The sequence below is a fragment of the Dermacentor andersoni genome, chromosome 4 (assembly GCF_023375885.2).
Source record: "Dermacentor andersoni chromosome 4, qqDerAnde1_hic_scaffold, whole genome shotgun sequence".
In the NCBI taxonomy this organism is placed as follows: Eukaryota; Metazoa; Arthropoda; class Arachnida; order Ixodida; family Ixodidae; genus Dermacentor; species Dermacentor andersoni.
This window is the reverse complement of record NC_092817.1, coordinates 100,686,300-100,708,930: the sequence shown is the minus strand read 5'-3', so window position 1 is coordinate 100,708,930 and position 22,631 is coordinate 100,686,300. Positions and strand designations below refer to the sequence as shown.

General features: G+C 49.4%; 1 protein-coding gene across 1 annotated transcript in view; it reads right to left on the bottom strand.

Moving 5' to 3' along the window:
• LOC126536546 (hemocyte protein-glutamine gamma-glutamyltransferase-like) overlaps positions 1-22,631 on the bottom strand; it is a 57,626-nt gene that overhangs the window by 7,914 nt on the left and 27,081 nt on the right. The window contains exons 5-12 of the mRNA XM_050183559.3: positions 17,531-17,649; positions 15,854-15,961; positions 9,832-10,009; positions 9,293-9,431; positions 8,860-8,963; positions 8,478-8,646; positions 6,077-6,174; positions 5,296-5,583 (exon numbers count right to left, since the gene is read on the bottom strand). Of these exons, the coding sequence (XP_050039516.1) occupies positions 5,296-5,583; positions 6,077-6,174; positions 8,478-8,646; positions 8,860-8,963; positions 9,293-9,431; positions 9,832-10,009; positions 15,854-15,961; positions 17,531-17,649 (1,203 nt within the window). The remainder of the gene's footprint in view (positions 1-5,295; positions 5,584-6,076; positions 6,175-8,477; positions 8,647-8,859; positions 8,964-9,292; positions 9,432-9,831; positions 10,010-15,853; positions 15,962-17,530; positions 17,650-22,631) is intronic.

Genomic DNA, 22,631 nt, shown 5'->3' with positions numbered 1-22,631 from the left:
CCAGTACCGCCCGACGAGACAAGTATGCTACAAATGCTGCCAGCAGGGGCATCGGTCGGACGTCTGCCCGAATCCGGAGGCCAAGGCCTGCAAGCAATGTGGCTGCCAAAATCCAGCGGAACAACACCAGTGCACGCCCAAATGCCTGATATGCGGGGGCGACCACGTTGCAGGCACGCGGGACTGCAAGCAACGACTCAAGACGGCAGGCGAGCTGCGAGGAGGTCCCCAGGGACATCAGCAACAGAGGCGCAGCCGCAGCCGAAGCAGAGGCGGCGCAAGAAGACCGAGGTGGTTCCGAGACGAGGGCCAGGACCAGGATCAACAAAACTTCAATGCCTACCGGAGCGGGTCACGGAGCTGGAGCCGCGACCGGGGCCGGAGCCAGAGCCGAGGGTCCAACCGGGACAGATCCTATCCACCCCTGGGCGGCACGGGCCAGCAGCAGCAGCAAAAACAGCAAAAGAAGAGCGGCGGCGGCGTTAAGGTGAGCTGGGGGACCGGCCCTCCCAAAACACTTTTTGCTCCGCACTCGGGATCACACACTAACAACAACACGCAGACAGCGGCCGAAAGGCAACTAAGTGAGGAAAACAAAAGTCTCAAACGCGAACTCGAGCTAAGCCGAGAAGAAACGCGACAACTCAGAAAGAGGATAGACGACCTAATTAAAGAAATGCAAGAGCTCAGACGAGCGGGGTACTCGCCGATCAGAACGCCAAGGCCACCACCGCAGGCCGTGGCACCAGTGCAGCAAAACACAGAAGAGAAAAGCTTTAATGATGAAATCAGGAATTTCATGACTAGCGTGCAAAACCAAATGCAACAGATGCAAAATCAGATGCAACAAACGCAACAAAAGATAGCTCTGCAGGACCAGAGCTTCCGCAACTACGTCAAAAATCAAAACACGCAGAAAACCACTAATGACGCCAGGGATAGGCTATACAATGACAGGAGATTCGGATCGGAAACCCAAGGTTCAAGCAACAACAGTAACAACGCAACATGGCAGGACAAAACCAACTAGAAGTATGGCAGTGGAACTGCAGAGGGTACAAGCACAAGCAAGGACTCCTGCAACAGTTCATATCTACGCGAGAAAATCCACCAGATATAATCATGCTACAGGAAACCAATAATACCCCCGCACTCAGGGGCTACACGTGCCAGGAGAGTGGCCGCACCGCGACCCTCATAAGCAACAAAGTAGTAACCATAGCGCATAAAGAAATCGAGGACACCCAGATAGAACACGTGATCACGGAGGTGATTCCCAAAAGGAAAAGAAAGGCTAGAAGTACCTACATAATAAACTTGTACAGTCCACCTAAACAGATAAAAGGAAACTTTATTAAACTTTTCGCGGAGGCCAAAAAATTGGCGGGACAAAACACCCTAATCATAGCGGGAGACTTTAACGCTAAAAGCCCGCGCTGGGGCTATAAAAAGGAAGACAAGAAGGGACGAGGCATCTGCACGGCGGCAGAAAACACCGGGTGCGAGCTGCTAACCGATGAAAACCAGCCGACTAGACAGGGAAACAGCGTCAGTCCAGACACGTGTCCCGACCTAACCTTTATCAGGGGCGCCAAGCAGGCAGAGTGGGAGAACCTGCTCGAGAACCTTGGCAGCGACCACCACATAATAAGAGTCAGCACGGTGGCAGAAAATGTCAAGAGGAAAATTGGTACGGCTTGGCTGACGGATTGGGACGCCTTTAGAGCACACTGTCGACAGCTAAAGGGTAACATTACCTCGGTTGAAGAGTGGAGCCAACAACTGAGGAAAATTCAGGAAATGTACACGCAAGAAGTGCATAGAACCGAACAAACACCGGAGGTAGACAAACGGCTCCTCAGGCTCTGGGAGGCTAGACGCGGGCTCACCAAGAGATGGAAAAGACAAAAGCTAAATAAGAAGCTAAAGAAGAAGATAGCGGACATCACTAGGCAGACGGAGGAGTACGCGACGCAGCTGGCCAGACAGGGGTGGCAACAGTTTAGCAACTCGCTGAACGGGACCCTAAGTACGGCCAAAACGTGGCGCATCCTCAAAGCCCTAATGGACCCTAGTAAGAACAAGTCCGAAAGCGGCAAATCGATCCAAAGACTGGTCCACCAGTACGAAGGTTCCGAAGAGCAGCTCCTGAAAGAAGTCCGAGAAAAATGCTACGGGAAAGACCAACTCGAAGGTTACAAAGGAGATTATCTCGGTGAGGAAAACCCGAAAATGGACCGACCCATCACGAGAGAGGAGGTCACCGAGGCCGTGAGAGCGGCCACCAAGAATACAGCGGCGGGAGCGGACAAGATTCGAAACTCGCTCATAAGAAACCTAAGCGACGAGGCAGTCGATCAGCTGACGTCGTACCTCAACACGCTCTGGCAAGAGGGGAAGGTACCGGCAGAATGGAAACACGCCGTCGTGGTCATGATACCCAAGCCGGGCAAGAAACTACAGATCGAGAATCTCAGGCCGATCTCGCTTACGTCGTGCCTGGGAAAACTGTATGAGAGAATAGTCACCAGAAGGATCCAGCAGCACCTGGAGAACGGGAGGTGGTACCCTGACAGCATGTATGGCTTCAGGGCCAACCTATCGACGCAAGACGTCCTCCTGCAACTCAAAGAGGAGGTACTCAACACAATGCCCAAGGCAGGTGAAAACGTTGTGATGGCGCTCGACATCAAAGGCGCCTTCGACAACGTCAGCCACGCGGCCATAATGGAGGGCCTCAACAACACCAACTGCGGAAGGAAAGTACACGACTACGTCAAGGACTTCCTAACCGACAGAACGGCAACGGTAGGGCTGGGGGAGTTGAGAAGCGACACCTTCTCCACACCGTGTAAAGGCACACCCCAAGGCTCCGTGATATCGCCCGTGCTATTTAATGTGGCGATGATCGGCCTGGCAAAACGACTCGGCGAGATTCAGGGCATTCAACACGCGATGTACGCGGACGACGTCACGGTTTGGGTCACGCAAGGTTCGCTGGGAGAAAAACAAGAGAAGCTACAAGAGGCTGCGCGCTGTGTCGAAAAGTACACCAGAGAGAGGGGACTGGTATGCTCCACAGAAAAATCCGAATTACTGAGAGTAGGTAGACACCCCACCCAAGCAACACTGGAAGTAACGCTTGACGGTCAAAACATCCCGGAAAAGAATATGATCAAAATCCTGGGCATGTGGCTACAGGGCAGCAGAAAATGCAGCCACACCATCAGCCTGCTGAGCAAAGTGACGGAGCAGGTGGGCCGGATGATCAACAGGGTCTCCCAAAAAAGATATGGCATGAAAGAGGAAGACACACTCAAACTCGTCGGCAGCCTGGTCGTCAGCCGAGTCATCTACTCGCTACCGTACCACGCGATGACCAAAGGAGAAAGGGAACAGGCGGACACGATACTCAGGAAAGCATACAAGACGGCTCTCCATCTGCCAAAAAACACGTCAAACGAAAAACTGCTCCAACTGGGCATCAGCAACACTTTCAGCGAACTGGCGGAAGCCCTGCTTGAAACGCAAAAAGCCAGACTCAAAAGCACCCCTGCAGGGAGAGCGCTCCTGACTAGGCTGGGACGGGACACGAGCGGACACGTGGATAGATACGCAGACGTGCCCGACTGCTTAAGAAAAACAATAAGCGTTAGGCCAGTACCTAAGAACATGGACCCCAACCTCCACCAGAGCAGAAGGCAGGCGCGAGCAGAATACGTGGAAAAAACACTAGCGCTACTAGAGAACACGGTGTACACGGATGCTGCCACGTACCTGCGAGAAGGGAAGCGCACGGCCACGGCGGTGGTGGTGGACGGCGACGGAAATCTGATCACATGTGCGACGGCAAAGGCAGTCGACACAGCGGAGGCCGAAGAAATTGCCGTGGCGCTGGCGGCAGTAGAAGGATACAGGACAGGCAGGCCTCTAAACATCCTAACAGACTCGAAGGAAGCGTGCAGAAATTACACGAGGGGCAGGATTAGCAAAGCCGCCCTCAGAATTCTTGGCGGAGCCAACTTCGCCGAGAGGAACGTTACACACAAGTTAATTTGGATTCCGGCCCACGCAGGCATAGAGGGTAACGAAAGGGCAGACAGCCTAGCTCGAGAGACCACGTTCCGAGCAGAGCAGTCGCGCACCCCGGAGTATCACCCACACGCTTGCGAGGGAGGATTCACAGAAATCTTAAACTTATACAGAGGGACGAGAGCCAAATATCCCCCACCGCACAAAGCTCTAACGAAGGAGGAAGCAACGAGTTGGCGCAGATTGCAGACAAACTCCTTCCCAAATTTATACATCCTAAACAAAATGTATCCAACCCAATACAGAGACACCTGCCCATGGTGCGGCGCCACACCCACACTATATCATGTCACATGGGAATGTAAACACAATAAACCATTCCACCAACACAATAACCCGAGTGCGGAGCAATGGGAGAGTCGGCTTACCAGCTGCGAGCTCACGGTCCAAAGGGCCTTAGTGCAGCACGCTAGTGAGGTAGCGAGGCTCAGTGGAGCCCTGGAATAGGGGCCCACCCTTGCCGGAAGAGGCTCCAAGTCGCCGGCGCCCAAGACGACCGAGACCTCGAAACGCTAAATCCTTGAAAGAAACAAATAAAGTTTTTCTCTCTCTCTCTCTCTCCAGGCATAGCTATGTTGGGTGTTAAACCCGCCGTGGTTGCTTAGTGGCTATGGTGTTCGGCTACTAAGCACGAGGTCGCGGGATCGTATCCCGGCCACGGCAGCCGCATTTCGATGGAGGCGAAATGCGAAAGCGCCCGTGTACTTAGATTTAGGCGCACGTCAAAGAACTCCAGGTGATCCAAATTTCCGTAGTCCCCCACTACGGCGTGCTGCGTAATCAGATCGTCGTTTCGGCACGTACAACCTTATATATATATATATATATATATACTGTTACTGTTGCAGGTCGACCTTCCACACTGTGCAGTTAGTGCTCATGACGTGTAGTACTTGTGGAAAGGCTTGTTTCAGATTGCGTCGGCTGCTCCACGGAGCGGTGTGCGAAGATTAAAAAAGATATGATAGAAGAAGAACTCGATTTCAGCGTTATCTCGTGCTCCTGCCGCCTGGCTCGCGCGCTCCTCTCATCTTCTTCCTTCCACTCTTCGCACGCCGCTCCGTGGAGCAGCATACGCTAATTAAAGCAAACCTTTCGACAGATAGCTATCCAGCGAGATAACATTATCGCAGGCGACTGCGTGAAGTACAGGCACGGAACCGAGAGGGCAGACCGATAGAGGGGGCAGTGCGGAACTCCCACCTTCCTGCGGCCGGAGCACGAATGTGGCCTTGTCGCGCTTGATCTTGCGCGCCAGGATGCCCGTGTAGTAGACGGACGAGGCGCAGAGCACCGCGTTGACGGTGCGCTGCTCCTGGCTGTCGTTGCGCATGCTGACGGTCACGCTGAACGGCTCGCCGATCATGACGCTCTCGATGTCCTGCAGCTTCAGCGTGACGTCCTGTTTCGACTCGCTGGGCAGCTCGAACAGTACGCTGAGGCCGCCGCTGCGCGCCGCGTTCAGCACCGCCATGCGCTCTTCCTCCGTCCCTGCGAGGAATGTTTCGCCCGTCAACTGAGGCTGTCATCGGCTGCGCTCTTTCGTCGCAGGTTTCACTTGCGTGCGGCTCGAGTGCAAGAGAACCACCGGTGCGCAGCACGCGAGCTGTGCAACGCGCCCGGTATGTCGCGCGAAGGCGCGCTTTTCGCAATTCAAGCGTCCTGTGGTGTAATGAGTTGCCCAGTTTTAGCGGTTCTAACGGTAGAGGTTAACGAACACGCTAATACGGATAAACTATTAACGAACTAGTGGTTCTTCTGCCACCCATGATAATTTATGTCTTCAGAGTTACAACAATAATACCGCAGAAATGTTCCATTAGAATACAAGCCAATTGTATTCTTCCACATATGGCATCACAAACTATAAAACCATTTTGTCCAGATACAGTTACTCGGTGTGCACGTTCAGTCTCTTGCTTTTTCTCAGAATTACAATACAGAGAATTAATGGCAATTTTTTTTTTCAGTGGTTTGACCATACCTTCTTCGTTCTTGTAACAGTGCGTGATGTCCTCAGCATCTTCCATGCCTTCCTGGATCTTAACGTTTGCTTTCTTCGTCAACACTCCCAGGCCCACACTGCAAATAAAGTTTCAAGCAGGAGCATGGAATAGGAGAATATGGAAGGAGCCAACCAAAGTTTTGTCACGAGAAGGTATACCGTTTTAATGCCTGCGTCAGCCACATATATCGTATAGCTTACAAACGTCATACCGACTGGAACATGAGAGCAAAATATAAATGGCCACGAAATATAAATTTGGTGCCAGCGTTAACTGCTGCCGTTGCTCCCTCATTTGATTATTGCAGCAAGTTGCTTCTTGTTCTTATGAGTTACTGTTACGATTTCTTTGTCGCTAGGGCAACCTCATGCGTAGCTCGAAGACAGGCGGCGACACCGCTTCCTCTACTAAGGTGGCACGTAGGTACTGCCGCTGAATAGGAGGTTCGTTATATTTTTATTGCACAACTGGCTTCAAACAATGTATGCATGTGGCATATTAAGCGTGCCCTTCTATTTCAATAAATTCGCAGTGCTTATAACAAGGACGCGTGCATTTGGTTTCGTTAAGTTAAAATTGATTTTGGTACCCGGGCTACTACAGTGAAACCACCCGTTTGGCAATCCTCTGGGATCGCATTTACTGCGACGATAGTGCTTACAACATCGAGGAGAGAACCTAGTTCTAGGCGGTAACGGGGATATCACGTCTGACTAAGTGCGCTAACGGAAAATTTTTTTCTGTACTGCTAGTGCTTTACGGTTGTTTTGATCGTTTAACAACATCAAGAGAACCTCCCCCCAGCTTCCCGAAGCAACTACGTAGGTTGCATGAGGTCGCTTCACTTTTCGGGGGCCATGCACTAAACGCCCGGCGAGTTATCGTGAAGTAATGATGGTATAGTAGTGGTGCAGCAGGCGACGCTAGCCTGGCCTGCTTAACTGGCACTTACTCTACCTGAGTACCTCTCACGCTACTAGCGCATGCTTTTTACGAGGCGTTCAAGAACTCGGTGTACAGAGGGAGGATGAGCATCCGATAACAGCGAGAATCATCACTCGTAAATGCGAAAGACACGTGCTAGTTCAGCGTAACGCGCGCCCTGAGAAACGCAGGCTAAGGGCGATATTTTGTAACACTTGTTTTCCTCAGATTCTGTTCTACCCATATCACAAGCCCATTGTGGTAGCCTGTCCCGGCGATAACGGGGGCATAGCTTCGTGCGAGCCAATGACATGAACGAGAATAATTTTTATATAATAGTGCCCTGGGCTGTCTGTCGCCGAGCGGTAGCAGGAGCAGTACGGGATCCCTCAATTGATCGCGTGCGCCGGGAACAATGCATCGCTTACGACACATAAAAGCTGCAATATATCGTTGTAGTCGTGTAAATACATGACTACAGAGTGTCATTGACAGTTTTGCTTGATGAGGTAATAAGCGTCGTACTCGCAAGAACGGCACGCAAGCGGAGCTCGCGATGCATGTTTGCGTGTTTTGTCATAGCATGCCGCAGTACCCACTTGGAAGTAGACGAAGACGTATAGTTACCCTGACTGTCACTTTGGGTTAAAAAAATAGTATAAGCGAGGGTTGAATGAAATCTGCTGCGCAGACTAGTAAAATACGGCCGGCAGATTGTTGGCGTAATCGTACGTGTAAAACAACGAACAAAACAAACATTAAATTTTGTGGTTAAGGAAATATATGAAAATTCAAACGCCAGTAAACACGAATTCTAGATTTGCTGAGCTGAGAACAGACGCAGCTGGAAGGTAAAAAGAAAAAAATGAACGTGGCACCAGCCCCCATACCGACTCAAAGGGGGATGCCTTTAACAGACATCCATCCGTCGATGCATGGTTCGTGCGGACGCGCCAGGAGATGCCGACCAGCGCCTTGCATCTTGGCGAGGCTCCAACCCATCAGTCGGTCGCATCGCAATCATGTGTCTTTTTCAAAATTCAGAAAGCAGCTGTGAATTTCATGGTAGGAGCGATGGCGGTAGTGATTTTCTGTTCACGAGTGTTAATGAATCTGTTGCAATGGAAAATCTGCCCCGCTGACAGTTCCGCACAATACAACGCGTAAACATAAAGTATGCATCCAAGACAAAAACAGACAGATTAGCTGGTGTGGGTGTATAAATGAAACAAGCATATCACGAAACCACGAAATGAGAACCGAACGTCAAGGACGAGGAAAAGGATGCTGGAGTTGTTGACATGGTGTTTTTCACTGCAGTCGCAAGCGCTGAGGTAAGCGTGTTGCCGAGACAAACGCCAGCCCTCGTGACACCTTCCAGCAGTTCCAAGTGCTCCCCTATACATCCGCAAGGAGAGCGCCAATTGTTGCTTAAATAAAACAATTCAGACTTACTGATAGGTTAGTGTCTTGTTTCGAGTCCAACCGAAGGCACTTTCGGGGTCTTCTTTCCAGTGGATGATGTCGGCGTTGACCTCGGCAAACACGAATGGTGAGTCGTACATGTAGCCTATCTCGCCCTTCTTGACGGCCATCACTGAGCACGGGCCGACTTGGTAGTAGCCTGTGTGAACAACGGAGCTTCAGTGAAATGCTGGCACTCTCAACGTCAGCGCTTTCATTTTATTTTTGCAGTTCTTACGACTAGCTTATAACGAAATAAACCAGCGGTTATAAGGAAGTTAAGAAAACGGATTTTTTTTTTTTAGGTGTATGGAGCTAAGTCTCTAGCTGCACGAAGAGTGCCCGTAAGAGTTTCTCATGCCAATCTTCGTACCGTCGCTGGTTTCCTGCGGTGTAGCGTCAATAGCCTGCCATCCGCCATAGCCCGGCGGGAGGTCCTTCCTTGCCATCCACACTTCGTTCCACACGTGGAAATTCCTGAAGGATGAGAATGAAAAAGTCTTCACTCTGTGCAGTCCTATGTTCATATTCCGAAGTTTATTTACATGACCGCGGAAAAGCGTGCGCATATTAAAAGATAACAAAACAGCATTCGAGCTTTCAGGCAGTAAAGGAGACGTGTCCCTGCACTCAAGAAAGGCCCCAGTTTCTGTTGCCCAAATTTTGAGTGACAGGAACGTTATGAATCTGCCTGAATATGTGATTACGACACATCAGTACGAGTACGCATCTTTGGAATGTGTGTTGCGAAATTACTCAGAAAGCTGGCACCGTTTGTACCGATCTAGGGTTGAGCATATACTCACCATATCGAATCCCTGGAGTACTTCTTCAGTTCCTCGCCTTCCTTGTCGAAGTAACGGTCGATGGTAATACTCTCGTCCGTGTCGTGTGCAGACGCATAACAAGTAACCGGACGGCATGGAATACCGAGCGCACGACACACTGTAAAATTGGCAAAATAGAGAAAGAGCGAATTTTTTCTGTGAAGAGTGTCATGACCGTTCTCAGCACTCATTTCTTTAGCTTTGACACAGTAGTTATGACAACCAAATTTGTGATAAGGTAGTGACTTTTAATCAACTAGTACTGATTTTAATCAACTGGCCGAGTTTCAGTAGCACTGCCTCCAAACATTGAGCATTCACCAACTCGCCAAGGGTTTTATTCTGAAAAAAAAAAAATCGACAACCCAACGACATTCAAGTTACATACTTTTGCTTTGCCCTTAGCCAGGCGCGCCCTCAATTTAGGGGGTGGCAAGTCAACATTATCATTTTGGGCAGAAGGGAAAAATTGCGGACGCATAAACGCACTGCCTCCATGAAGCCGTCGGTTTGCTCACCGGTGTTGCAGACGCCAGAGAAAACCCAACACTGCCCGTAGTTGACGGAGGTGCCGCCACTTTTGACGTATTGCTCGAGGATTGCACTACTTCCGGTCCACATCCAGGGCGCTGTGCCATCGTCGTAGTTGCCAGACCAGTTGCCAGTGACGATGCCGTCGTCGTCAGCACTGTTCACCTGCGTTAAGGTAGAACACCCCGTGGTTTGAGTACAGTACGGTTGTGGTGCTCGGGAAGTCCGGGGCGAAAATTGGCTATTAGTGCGCTATCATTAGGAGTGTAAAAGTGGAAAGAAGTGTGTGATGTGTGAGAGGCCGGTCACGTGGAAGAGGCACACACAGGGAGCTCAGAAAAGCGTGTAAATATATATATATATATATATATATATATATTAGAGAGAGAGCATAGTCTTTTGATTGGGATTTTTTCTTTACTCAACGTTTCGGCCGGAGGAGCGGCCTTGATCAAGAATGCGCATATCAGGTTACATGAGGGTTCTACTTCTACAATTTTAGCTGCGGGCAGCGCCAGAACGAGTTCTGGGATCTAATTCTGGTCGGTTTGGTAACTGACCTATTATACATATAGTATTGCAACGGATAAAAAAATCGAACAAAGCGATAAGGACGTGATAACGAAGCCGGTGTAGGAAGGAATGCATTGTGTTTAGAAGTCGTCGGCATCTTGAGAGGCGGTTGGTATCTTTGTCTATTTTGTAAGCTGTACGTTGTTCAAGCAATAAAAGCGAAAAAAAAAGAAAAAAAGAACACGCTATGTTTACGAAGTGGACGGAGGTGTACCTGCCAGCGCGCGTTTCTGGCCTGTAACAAGTTATCTTGAATAAGTTTCAGCAAAATTCATTTTGTTGTTGGTTTTATACGTTGTTCAATTGTTTGTAAACTGTTGAATTGTTGATCAAGGTAATTAGCATTAGAGAAACTAGTGAAACTGCTGTGCAATAACGAACGAAAGCTTCTTATTGCGATAGCAATTATATATACACTGCAGGCCCATTTCTGCCGTTGCCGTCGCCGTGAGGTTCCGCATAAAGTCCCAAGACTATAATATTGTCACCGTGCGCCGTGTGCTGCAAGTGCCAGTGAAAGCGTACGAGGGTGAGCCGGCGATCGAGGCTCAACCTCGCGCACGCAAGCGAGGGAAGCAGGGAGGAAGCGCGCCGTCTTCCGTGACACACAAGGATCCTGGGGGAGGGTAAGCAGGGGGGGGGGCGTTCTACTCCGGGCCGCTGTATCTTGAAAGCTATCTCCGACGGGCACAAAGTCCGACCACGTGCTGTGTTTTCGCGGCTTAGTTCGCGCTGATGCGAGATGCAGCACGAAAGTCAATTCACTCACTGCTGCTGCCACGATTCCTCACCGCAGCGTTTTGACAGCGAGTTTCCGCTGTCATCGAGTGGGATGGGTTCATGTTTGCTTGTGCGCGCGTAGCACTGTGTTTGTTAATTTAGTTAGTATTCGTAGGCTTAGATGTTTATACGACCGATAAAACTACTATCCTTACTTCGTATAGCTAGCTGCCTATTAATTTGCTATCGCAGTAGATGCTTCGCCATTCGGCCGAAACAGCGACTTTTTTGTTGCATAGTGGAACCACAAGTGAATCGTAAGTGTAAAAATCCACACTTCCTCCAAGAGAAATTGCCAAAAAATGTGTGAACCTCTATGTTAATATTAATATTATAAATGTCCATAAGGAGCGCCTAGGCAAGCAAGGAAGCAAACAATAACGAGAAATCGAATTTTCTCATTTTCTTTGTTCTTGCGTTTACCGATTATTTTGTTTACAGTGGCCTCAGTTCCATTTTCTTTTTCATCATTTGAGTGTAGTGATTGTTTTATTTTTGCTTGCTCACCAGAAGTTCTAATGCGTACAACGAAACAAACTAAAAGAGTAATTTCATGTTTGCCACACTTAAAAAAGTTCGGATTTTTTACTTGGAGCTGCAGTCTAATTATTGTTATATTAAACAGTGGTGGCTTTTATTGATAATTTGAGCTCTCGACATATCCGTATGCGGCTATGGATACGTCCATATCGGCTATACGGCTATGGATAGTCCATAAATGCGTTGCACTGTTGCATGGAGGTTGTCAAACTTTCCTTCCAGCACCCGCAAGTCATGTGAAGCATTAAGAATAGTGTCAAATAATTCTAGCACAAACACCTTATTCTTACGCTTTACTTTCGCCATTACCGCAAAGCTGGACTAGGTTTTATGTTGTAAGCGATCTCGTTGTCGTAAAAGTGATTTCAAAGTGGGCCTAGCGATAACGCGAAGGTGATGGGACCAAATAGTGATATGGATACGTACATATCAATATGCTCAGCAGCGCGGCTGTACTACAGTGAATCACATTGTGTGTCTTGTAGTTAAGCACAGCGTTACCATAACAACCAAGTAATCATACTAAAATTTCCCTGCACCAAACAGTAAAAGCAAGTAGCTAGAGAACCGAAGGATGGCCCTTAAATTACAATTTTGCTGCTAAGCGCGTACTTTTTATTCGCAACATAAACGAGTCTGTGTTGTTTATCGCATGCATATGAACAAAGAAAGAAATAAAGAAAAAAAAAGAGAGTGAGAGAGAAAGAAAGAAAGAAAGAAAGAAAGAAAGAGAAACGAACTAACTAGCAAGCAAACACACTCGCGATGTGACGTGACAACCCAGAGGTAGCCGTATTTGGTATGCTACAGACAATGCACAAACAGAAGTAACTGCTTGTGCTGTCGTTCTATTCTGTACCGCAAGATTGGTGCTCAAAAACATAAAATAAATAATAAAAAATGCCGTGTTGCTGGATTACTCGGTTTATATTTGCAGGTTTTAACAAGCGCACGTCTTCAGACGAGGGCGAACAAGAAATACCTTCATGAAGGGCTCCTGTCCTGAATTAGTCTCACGTTCGTCGCTGTCTTAAAATGTGCACTTGTTAAAACATGCGTGTTCGGTGTCAAAGACGTAGCAGAGTGAGTAGTGAATGAGAGATATGTTTACAAAGATGTTTGTCAGACGTCATTCAGTGTGCAAAAGAGAGAGATATAGGGCGAGAAGGAAAGGAGATATGGCCGAGGTTAACCAGAGGATTGCAAATACACGCGGTTATCCGACCGTTTGGGGCGGCGTCTCATGTCCGGTGAAATTGAGCAATGTTCCGCGCTTTTCTGTGTATAGCCCTGCATATGGGTGGCCTTATCGAGGCCTCGTCTCAAGTTCAGCGAACTACTGTCCTTACGCGACCGGGGTAGCGCTGGAATAGCGACCTCTTTTTCTGTGTGGAATATGTCGCAATGTGCTGGCTAGGGCAAGAGGTCGCCTTCTATCTTCAATGCGTTGCAGATTCTAGGCGGCTGGTGAAAATGGAGACGGAACAAACAAGATAACCTTCGACTAAAGCGGGACGAATGCCGACGAAAGAGCTCAGCGTTGTAGAATTTTCTGATTAGGGCAACATGTGCTACTGCTTCAGATGAAGGTGCTGCAGCGAGGCAAAAAGAATGACAAGAAGAAAAATATTTTAAAAATTAGGAACTTGAGACTGAATGATGAAGCATGTTACTACCGCAAGTGTCCTTCGACAAACGCCATTGTTTCTTTCTCGGATAGCTAAACAGCTTAATTTGGTGCCAAGTTTCTTGTTCCTTATCTGCCATTAACTGAAGTGACATCGGCATGCCTAAAATGAACAATGGTCTTATTTAATGCTTTAAAGAACGTCTGGATTTACTGATGCTTTGTGGCATGCTAACTCTGAGGTGCGCGTGACCTCATTTTCAAATTATGTGCCTTGTTAGAGGTTAGTACGGCATTGTTACCTCTAATGCATATCGATGGCACACGCTTACTTTTGCATACACGTGACTCCGACCGTCGACTACGTAGCCCTCCCTTACCCATTTCGTGTCAACGCACAGTTTACACTGCCACTTCCACTTTTACAGCGAAGCTGTTTATGCGGACACTGTGCCGTCGTTGTCCGAGTGCACTAAAGAGGGGCCACGTGACTAGCGGGAGAGGAAAACAAAAGCTCAATAGGGCGAAAGGGGTTGGAGTGACCCCTTTCCCCCTTTGAGAATGCTATCTTATACGCGAATCTCACACGGTTGTCCCACGGTGCATTTTCGGTGCTATAGCCTGATCGGCGTCGAAATTATCGACGATTGATCCCACCCTGCCGGGAAAGAAACAATTGTTATGCTGCCGATTTGCGGGAAACGAACAGTGCCCAGCGATTGAAACGCGATAGTAGGAGCGCGTGGCTGCCAGCCCTTCTTGCTGGTGCAAGAGGAGCCGGCAGCCACGTCTATCGTCAAACCAATCCAACCAATCCGCCAAATCTTGCTCTTATTACTGGCGCGCAAGAAAGGGGCGGAGCAACTTGCACGCTAAAGAAAGAGCATGGCAAAACACAGACAGAAACCTCACGCGCAAAAAGAAAGAAAGAAAACACTGGGAGAACTGCAAGAAAGAAGCACTCCTAAAGCATGGTCACTACGCGAAGCACGCAAAAGCGAAAATGAGGTAAAATAAAGGTGAAACAAAAGAATTACATTATAGACGGCTTGCGAAGTTTAACTTGCATGGTGTAACGCTCGGTGCAACTATAACACAGCTTCGCCGTTCGACAATCTTCACGGACTGGAAGAAACCCGTGTCGCAGAAAATCCCGCTTTGGCGTCCCGCGTCGAAACCCATACACGCCAAGAAAAAAAATTTTCGAACCACGCGTATTCCGGCCCCCATTTGACTCATGGAATTTACTGAACTAATTGCATTTCTCAAACTAAAATATGGGGCAAAATCGTAAAGTACGGCTACACATAACCTACAAACATGATAGCTCTCGTATTGTAATTTGACTATGCGAGAAAACGTAATTATGTTACGAGAAAACTCAAAGAAACCCCTTTTCCAGCGTTTCTACAATTCACAGACCGGCCGCGGCGTCCGCCATTTGCGCGCGCCGGCGCGCGGATGTCTTGGGGGCCAGGGAGCGGCATGCCCGGTTCCTTGCAATACCTCCTGCTGGCGCTCGCCACCGCCGCATCGCGGCCCACGCAAGAGGCAGCGTTTCTACCACAAAGTCCGCCTTCGAGCATAGCGCTCGCGGCCCGTGTTTCCCGGTAAACATTACGGATACATGAGCTGCAGTTGCCGGGAAGCGTGAGAAGAAGTCAGGGATCTTTTAATGCTGTCGCGTTCCACTAATAAATGCAAGGCGTAAACGTTCTCCAATTTTTTTTATTCGGGTGATAGCCACCGCTGAGCGCTTATTAGAAAGCGGTAAGAAGAAAGAGGACACAGTTAAAGAGATAGTTTTGAAAGCGAACAACAGTTGTCAAACCAGGAACCAAGCTGGAGCTAACGTCTCGTCAGGGCAACAACCCGTTTTTGCCCTGACGAAGACAACTAAGCTTTTTGGCAACGATCAATTTGTTGCTCTGAGCCTTGTCGTCCCCTTGTCGAAACGTTGGCTCCAGGATGAGACATTACTTGTTCGACCATTATTGGTTAGTAGTTGTTCCTTGGTCACACATACAGTGTGAACAAAGAACGTGTATGGGCTCCGAAATGTCTCTGTTTTTACTTTGACTTAACCAGTGACTGCCACTTATTCTTTTATCCTAAATCAAGAAAGGAGCCGACAGATAGAGTAGCACACTATGGTATAAAAATTACAAACAGAGATAAGGCTCCTCAGAAATGCTGCCCAACGTTTCGATAGAGGACATATCTTCGTCGAAGGCGATAGGTCTTCCCATCGAAACGTTGGCCAGCCATTCTGAGGCACACTATCCCTGTTTGTAACTTTTATACCGCAATTCTTCATCATGTTATTTGACCAGACGAAGTTTCATCGCACTCTTGACCACACTGACTGTACCGTACGATTTTGAAAATTGTAATATGCAACTAGTGGAACATCCAAATGTGCAAAAAAAAATATTGAAGCTTTATCTCGTGCTTGGCCTGCGCAGGTAATCGGAGTGGCATACGCTTACCATTGCGGAGATGGCGCGGACCACTTTCACCGGATTGGCCCTGGCGGCGTAACTGAGCTTCGACTTGTCCAGGACGAGCGAGCACGCGGGCAAGACCATGTCTCCAAACTGGAAGAGGGACATGCAAAAAAGTGAGCGGACCCGCTGTGGCACACAAGTTTCACGTTCTCGGACGCTGGGAACGGCCTCATTACATTGTTGCCAGCAAAACTTGTTTACCTCTCGAGCGTACTCGTTTTTCTCATCCGTACTATACATCTTTTCACAGCGTTCACGTGAGCGTGTCAGCTAAGTGGTTTCTTCTTTGCAGTACAATGTCACGACTCAGGCCTCCGTCAAACAGAGCTGTGAGACTGTAACGCAGACCCGTGACGTCATTCGCGTTCCGCTCTAATTGTCGTAAGATGCCGGTAATGATTGATTTAGCATTGCCGTCGTTAGACGAGAGTCAGCAATAACATTAACAGCGGAATAACTATAGCCGATCATTGCGGTCATGCTGCTACGTTCGTTTAGCGCGTGTCGGGAACTATGACTTGGCAAACCAAAAGTTTTGGCTCGTGAGTAATTCCTATTTTCCTATTGAGATGCATATCAAACCAGAAATGATCCAGTCTCATTAGACAATTACTTAACTAAATTGAATTCAATTTGTCGCATTTAAGAGAGACAACTATATTTTGTCTATTGCTATATGCATCATCTTGATGCATGTGGCTTGAAGGGCTTTGCTGAAGTTTTTAAGGGCATGCGAATTGAGCGACAGTTTTTGAGTGTTGTAGCGCGTAGTATCGCGTTACTGTGTGAATATTCCGGTTTCCTTTCTTTTTCTCTTCTTCGTCTTTCTCCTTTTATTCCCTTTACCCATTTCCCCAGCACAGGGTAGCCAGCCGGTACTTACACTGGCTAACCTCCCTGTCTTTCCTTCCCTTTGTCTCCCCCTCCCCCTCCCCCCTTGATTTATGGCCACCAGTATTCAAAAGAAAATTGCCGAAAATCGGCAAACATTAAAAAAAAAGAAAAAAAAGGAAGATTAAGGCTTTGTAACTCGGCATCAAGAACAGATATCCCAGTTCTGTCAACTGTATCTGTGACATGGTTTAAATCGGACAAATATAATGATTTAACTTACAGCTTACGCACTGCATTGCAGCTATGCACTTATTGCATTGTTTACGCGAGTTTTTCGAAATTCCTACTCGCTAGATTAGTGATCAATTGCAGAAGGAGTGTAATATATCAATTATGTCAACATTAAAAAGTTAGATGCCCCAGTAGAGGCTGTTGACAGAATTGGGACATACTTTTTTAATACCGTATTAGAGTTCCTCTCTAGATTCTTGTTGGCATGTTTATGATTTAATCCATTTTTGTAAAGGAACTGACAGCCAAAATAGTAAGCGCTTACAGGCTTAAGAAGAGCTGATCCCAAAACTCGCTTGATTTAATTTTTTAATACTAACAATATTGGTGAGTGTTCGAGCCAAATTTTGGACTTATTCAACCCCACGTATTTTATGCGCGCGACCTTCCCTGAACGGATTCGTGATGTCTTTCTTGTTTTTCGAAGGATTAACGATATCTTGTTCTCAAAGTTTAAGCTCTGGAACTTTCTACCGGTGCATTTATATTTCGGGTACTACTATTTACTTCTGCAATCTTCAGCAACATGCCTACCTGACCGAAAATCCACTGCCGGCCCTCTCGTTGCTTCCAGGACCCCATGTAAATCTTGCCAACATCATTGAGCACATACTCTCGTCGCCAGTCTTCGTTATCCATGTACACCATGTCATCTGGAACAACGTGCGGAGGTTAGCAAAATTTGAAAGGCCAATACTTCCTGTCGACGACATAGCAACTTCTCAGATTTTCTTGTCGACAAATCGAATGTCGACAAAGAGGTGACACTGCTTTTCTTTTGCGTGACCATATAATTCTGCCACAACTGTTCCAGTTAACTGCATTGGTTTAATTGTCTGTAGGTACGTTATGAAAAAACATTAAGGCAGTACGGACTGCGAATGTCTATTACTCTGTTTTACACTCTCAGACATACATCCCCTGGTGGTATATACCAAGTAGATGGATAATGTGATGGATAAGTTGTGCATGATGGGCACATACACGCCTACTTAATATATATATATATATTGCTACGGCACAATATGCGCGATCACGAAAGGCCAGCAGTGTGAAGACGACGACGACGATAAGAAGCTAGCGCGGGCTGTTGCCTCTTGGCCAAGCGCAGCGTATTTTCCTTGTAAATATACTTGTACATAGCTTTTCCTCTGCGTCTTCCTACGTAACATATCTGGTGGAGGTGGACGTTCCCTGTACCTCGTCACGGAGCTTCGCAGTGGACGGTACGTCGAGCCTTCCTTCATGGCTCCCGGCGACGACAACCCGACTCCGCCGGCTCCGACACCTGCTGCCACTTCGACGACCTACATCACTCTCCCCGCTCCCCGTGATCCTGGCGTATTCTCGGGCCAAGATGGGGAAGACGTCGATGACTGGATCAGCCTGTATGAACACGTCAGCCGCAATAACCGGTGGGACCCTACTATTATGCTCGCCAACGTAGTCTTTTACCTCGGTGGCACACCTCGAGTTTGGTATCGCACGCACGAAGATGAGCTCACCAGTTGGGATTCACTTAAGACACAGCTTCGAGACTTGTTCGGCAACCCCTACGGTCAACAACTTGCCGCGCAGAAGGCGCTTTCCGGCCGTGTGCAGACGTCGACAGAGCCTTATGTCACGTACATTCAGGACGTCTTGGCTCTGTGCCGCAAAGTTGACACCCACATGACTGAGTCAGACAAGGTTTCCCACATCCTCAAAGGCATTGCCGATGACGCCTTCAACTTGCTCGTTTGCAACAACGTAGCGACGGTGGATGCTGTTATAAGAGAGTGCCGCCGCCTGGAACTCGCCAAAAGCCGACGTATTGACCAGCAGTTTGCCCGTCTGCCCAACACCCCAGCGACATCTTCCTGTGCCGACGCTCCTCGTCCCAACAACACTGCCGATGTTACCAGGATCGTCCGGCGTGAGATCGAGGCCGCCTATCCGGCTGCCTTCGACTCCAGTCCCACCAACACATCTGCAGTCACGGTCTCACTGATCCAGGCAGTTGTCCGCCAGGAGTTTGAAAACATGGGTCTTCACACCCTCTGCTCGGCCCATCGCCCTAATACCCGCCCGGCTTCTTCGATTTCGCCCCGTCCCGCATCTTCTTACCCACCACGTTTCCGCAACCCATCTGAATGGCGCACTGCTGACGACAAGCCTATTTGTTTCCACTGCCATCGAATCGGGCACATTTCTCGGCACTGTCGTAGTCGCTGGAGTTCCCCGAGCCGGTCTACTTATACTGCCTACTCTCGCCCCTCAGGTGGCCCTTCTCGTCCCTATGCCGCACGCTCCGATAATGCCGCCACTGATGCTCCTGCAACGAACCGCCCCTATTCTCGTTCGCCTTCGCCCCAACGACGACAATCTCGCTCTCCCCAGCCCCGTCGCTCCTATTCGCCACCTCCCTTCGGACGCCGCTCCCAGCCGGAAAACTAGGCGATGCAGCGCCTCGAGGTGACGCTGCATTGCTCCCTACGCCGCCAAATCCTCTACTGACTTTGCCCACTCATCTGAACCTTCTTGACGTGCAAGTCGACGGTGTTTCTGTGTCTGCTCTCATAGACACTGGGGCGCATTTGTCCGTAATGAGCGCTGACCTTCGTAACCGGCTCAAGAAAATTATCACGCCCGCCACGACGCCTGTTGTCCGTGTCGCCGATGGCGGAACAGCCCCCGTAATTGGTATGTGTACCGCCCGCGTCTCCTTAGCCGATCGCTCAACAATCGTGCTATTCACAGTCATCGCCCACTGTCCCCACGACATCATCCTCGGCTTAGACTTCCTTTCCGCACATTCTGCTCTCATCGATTGTTCCGCCAGTACTCTCCGCCTTGACCTGCCTGTTCTGGATCCTGCTGAACCACACCCCAGTCGCCTCAGTTCCGCCGACTTCGTTCGCTTGCCACCTTCGGCACTGACCTACGTTGACCTAGTGTCATCCCCACCAGTCCCCGACGGTCACTACATCGTGGCTCCTATGCAAGACGTCCTCCTTACACACGGGATCACAGTACCCCATACAGTTTTATCTATTACGGCGAATTGCGTCTGCCTGCCAGTGGTCAACTTTGGCTTGACGACACAAGTGCTGCCACGTGGGATGTCTTTGGCCCAGCTTTGTTCATTCGAGGATCACTCAGTAGCATCCATTGCAGTAGACGACACTTCATCCGATACTCCTCTACCATCGCAGTCGGCAAATTGTACCATCGCTGACTTACGGAAAATGATTGCCCCCGACTTGCCCTCCGAGCACGCTCGTGAACTCTACCGCGTTCTGTTTTCCTACCACGATATTTTTGACTTTAACGATCGTCCTTTAGCCCAAACTACAGCTGTCAAACATCGCATTAATACCGGCGATGCCCCTCCTATTCATCGCCGCCCGTATCGAGTGTCACCAGCTGAGCGTCAAGTTATTCACGCAGAAGTTCGCAAAATGCTTGCCAAGAACATTATTGAACCATCATATAGTCCATGGGCGTCACCTGTAGTACTGGTCAAAAAGAAGGATGGCTCATGGCGCTTTTGCGTGGATTATCGGCACCTTAACAGGGTTACCAAAAAGGACGTGTATCCCCTACCTCGGATTGATGACGCCCTTGACTGCCTCCACGGTGCTCGCTATTTCTCTTCTATTGACCTTCGCTCCGGCTACTGGCAGATTGCCGTGGACGATCTCGACCGCGAGAAGACTGCTTTTGTCACACCCGACGGTCTTTATCAATTCAAAGTGATGCCGTTCGGTCTATGTAACGCCCCTGCCACTTTTGAACGCATGATGGACTCCCTTCTTCACGGTTTCAAATGGTCCACGTGCCTGTGCTACTTGGACGACGTTATCGTATTCTCCCCAACGTTCGCTACGCACCTCGAGCGCCTCTCAGCAGTCCTGGACGTTTTTCGGCGAGCCGGTTTGCAACTCAACGCATCGAAGTGCCAATTTGGCCGTCGCCAGATTACCGTCCTTGGACATCTCGTTGACGCGAACGGAGTGCAACCGGACCCAGGCAAGATCCATGCTGTTACGCACTTCCCTGTTCCGAAGTGTGTCAAGGATGTGCGCAGCTTCATCGGCCTTTGTTCGTACTTCCGCCGTTTCGTGAGAAATTTCGCCGCCATAGCACAACCACTAACCGACCTTTTGAAAAAAGACGCTCCTTTCCAGTGGGGCGATAACGAGGCCTCTGCATTCTCTCATCTAATCGACATTCTCACAACGCCTCCCGTTTTGGCCCATTTCGATCCTTCTGCGCCTACCGAAGTCCGTACTGATGCCAGCGGTCACGGAATTGGAGCAGTACTGGCACAACGCCAGCGTGGCCACGACCGTGTTATCGCTTACGCCAGCAGGCTCCTCTCACCTGCGGAGCGCAACTATTCCATCACTGAGCGTGAGTGTCTGGCCCTAGTTTGGGCGGTTGCGAAATTCCGCCCATACTTATATGGCCGATCCTTTTCCGTTGTCACAGACCATCACGCGCTTTGCTGGTTATGCTCACTGAAAGATCCTACAGGAAGACTTGGTCGCTGGGCCTTACGCCTCCAAGAATATTCGTATACTGTCACCTATAAATCTGGACGACTACACAAGGACGCTGACTGCCTGTCTCGCTACCCGGTCGACGAGCCTGACGACGCCGACAGTAGTAGCGCCAACGGCATTTTCTCTGTCTCTGCCTTCGGTAACATCGCCGATGAGCAGTACCGAGACCTATCGCTGCGAGCACTTATCGAGCGTCTGCGCTCCACACCTACCGACGCATCCGTTCGCCGATATGTCCTCCAGGGTGGCATTCTGTATCGAAGGAACTTCCTCCCTGACGGCTCTGACCTTCTTCTTGTCGTGCCAAAACAGCTACGACAGACTGTGCTCTTTGAAATGCATGACGCACCCACTTCAGGACATCTTGGGGTAACCCGCACGTACGACCGCGTCCGCCGCCGCTTCTATTGGCCTGGTCTCGCTCGCTCCGTTCGACGCTATGTTGCTGCCTGTGATCCCTGCCAGCGTCGGAAGACACCTCAGGTGCTACCTGCCGGTCATCTCCAGCCGATCACCGTCCCTGTGGAACCGTTCTTTCGTGTTGGATTAGACCTGCTCGGTCCCTTTCCCACGTCATCTTCTGGGAACAAATGGGTAGCCGTCGCGACTGATTACGCCACCCGATACGCTATCACTCGGGCTCTCCCTACCAGCTGCGCCACTGACGTCGCGGACTTTCTCTTGCGTGACATTATCTTGCTTCATGGCGCCCCGCGACAGCTGCTTACTGACCGTGGTCGAAACTTCCTCTCGAAAGTTATCGCTGACATTGTGCGTTCCTGCTCCATTCAACACAAACTGACTACTTCATACCATCCTCAAACCAATGGCCTGACAGAGCGGTTAAACCGTACTCTTACCGATATGCTGGCCAAGTACGTTTCCAAGGACCACCACGACTGGGACATTGCCCTTCCTTACGTAACATTTGCGTACAATTCTTCCCGGCACGACACCGCCGGATTTTCTCCCTTTTATCTACTGTACGGTCGCGAACCTACCTTGCCCCTAGACACGGCACTTCCTCCTGCTGCGGTCTCAACAAGCGAGTATGCGCGCGACGCCATCGCCCTCGCCGACCATGCACG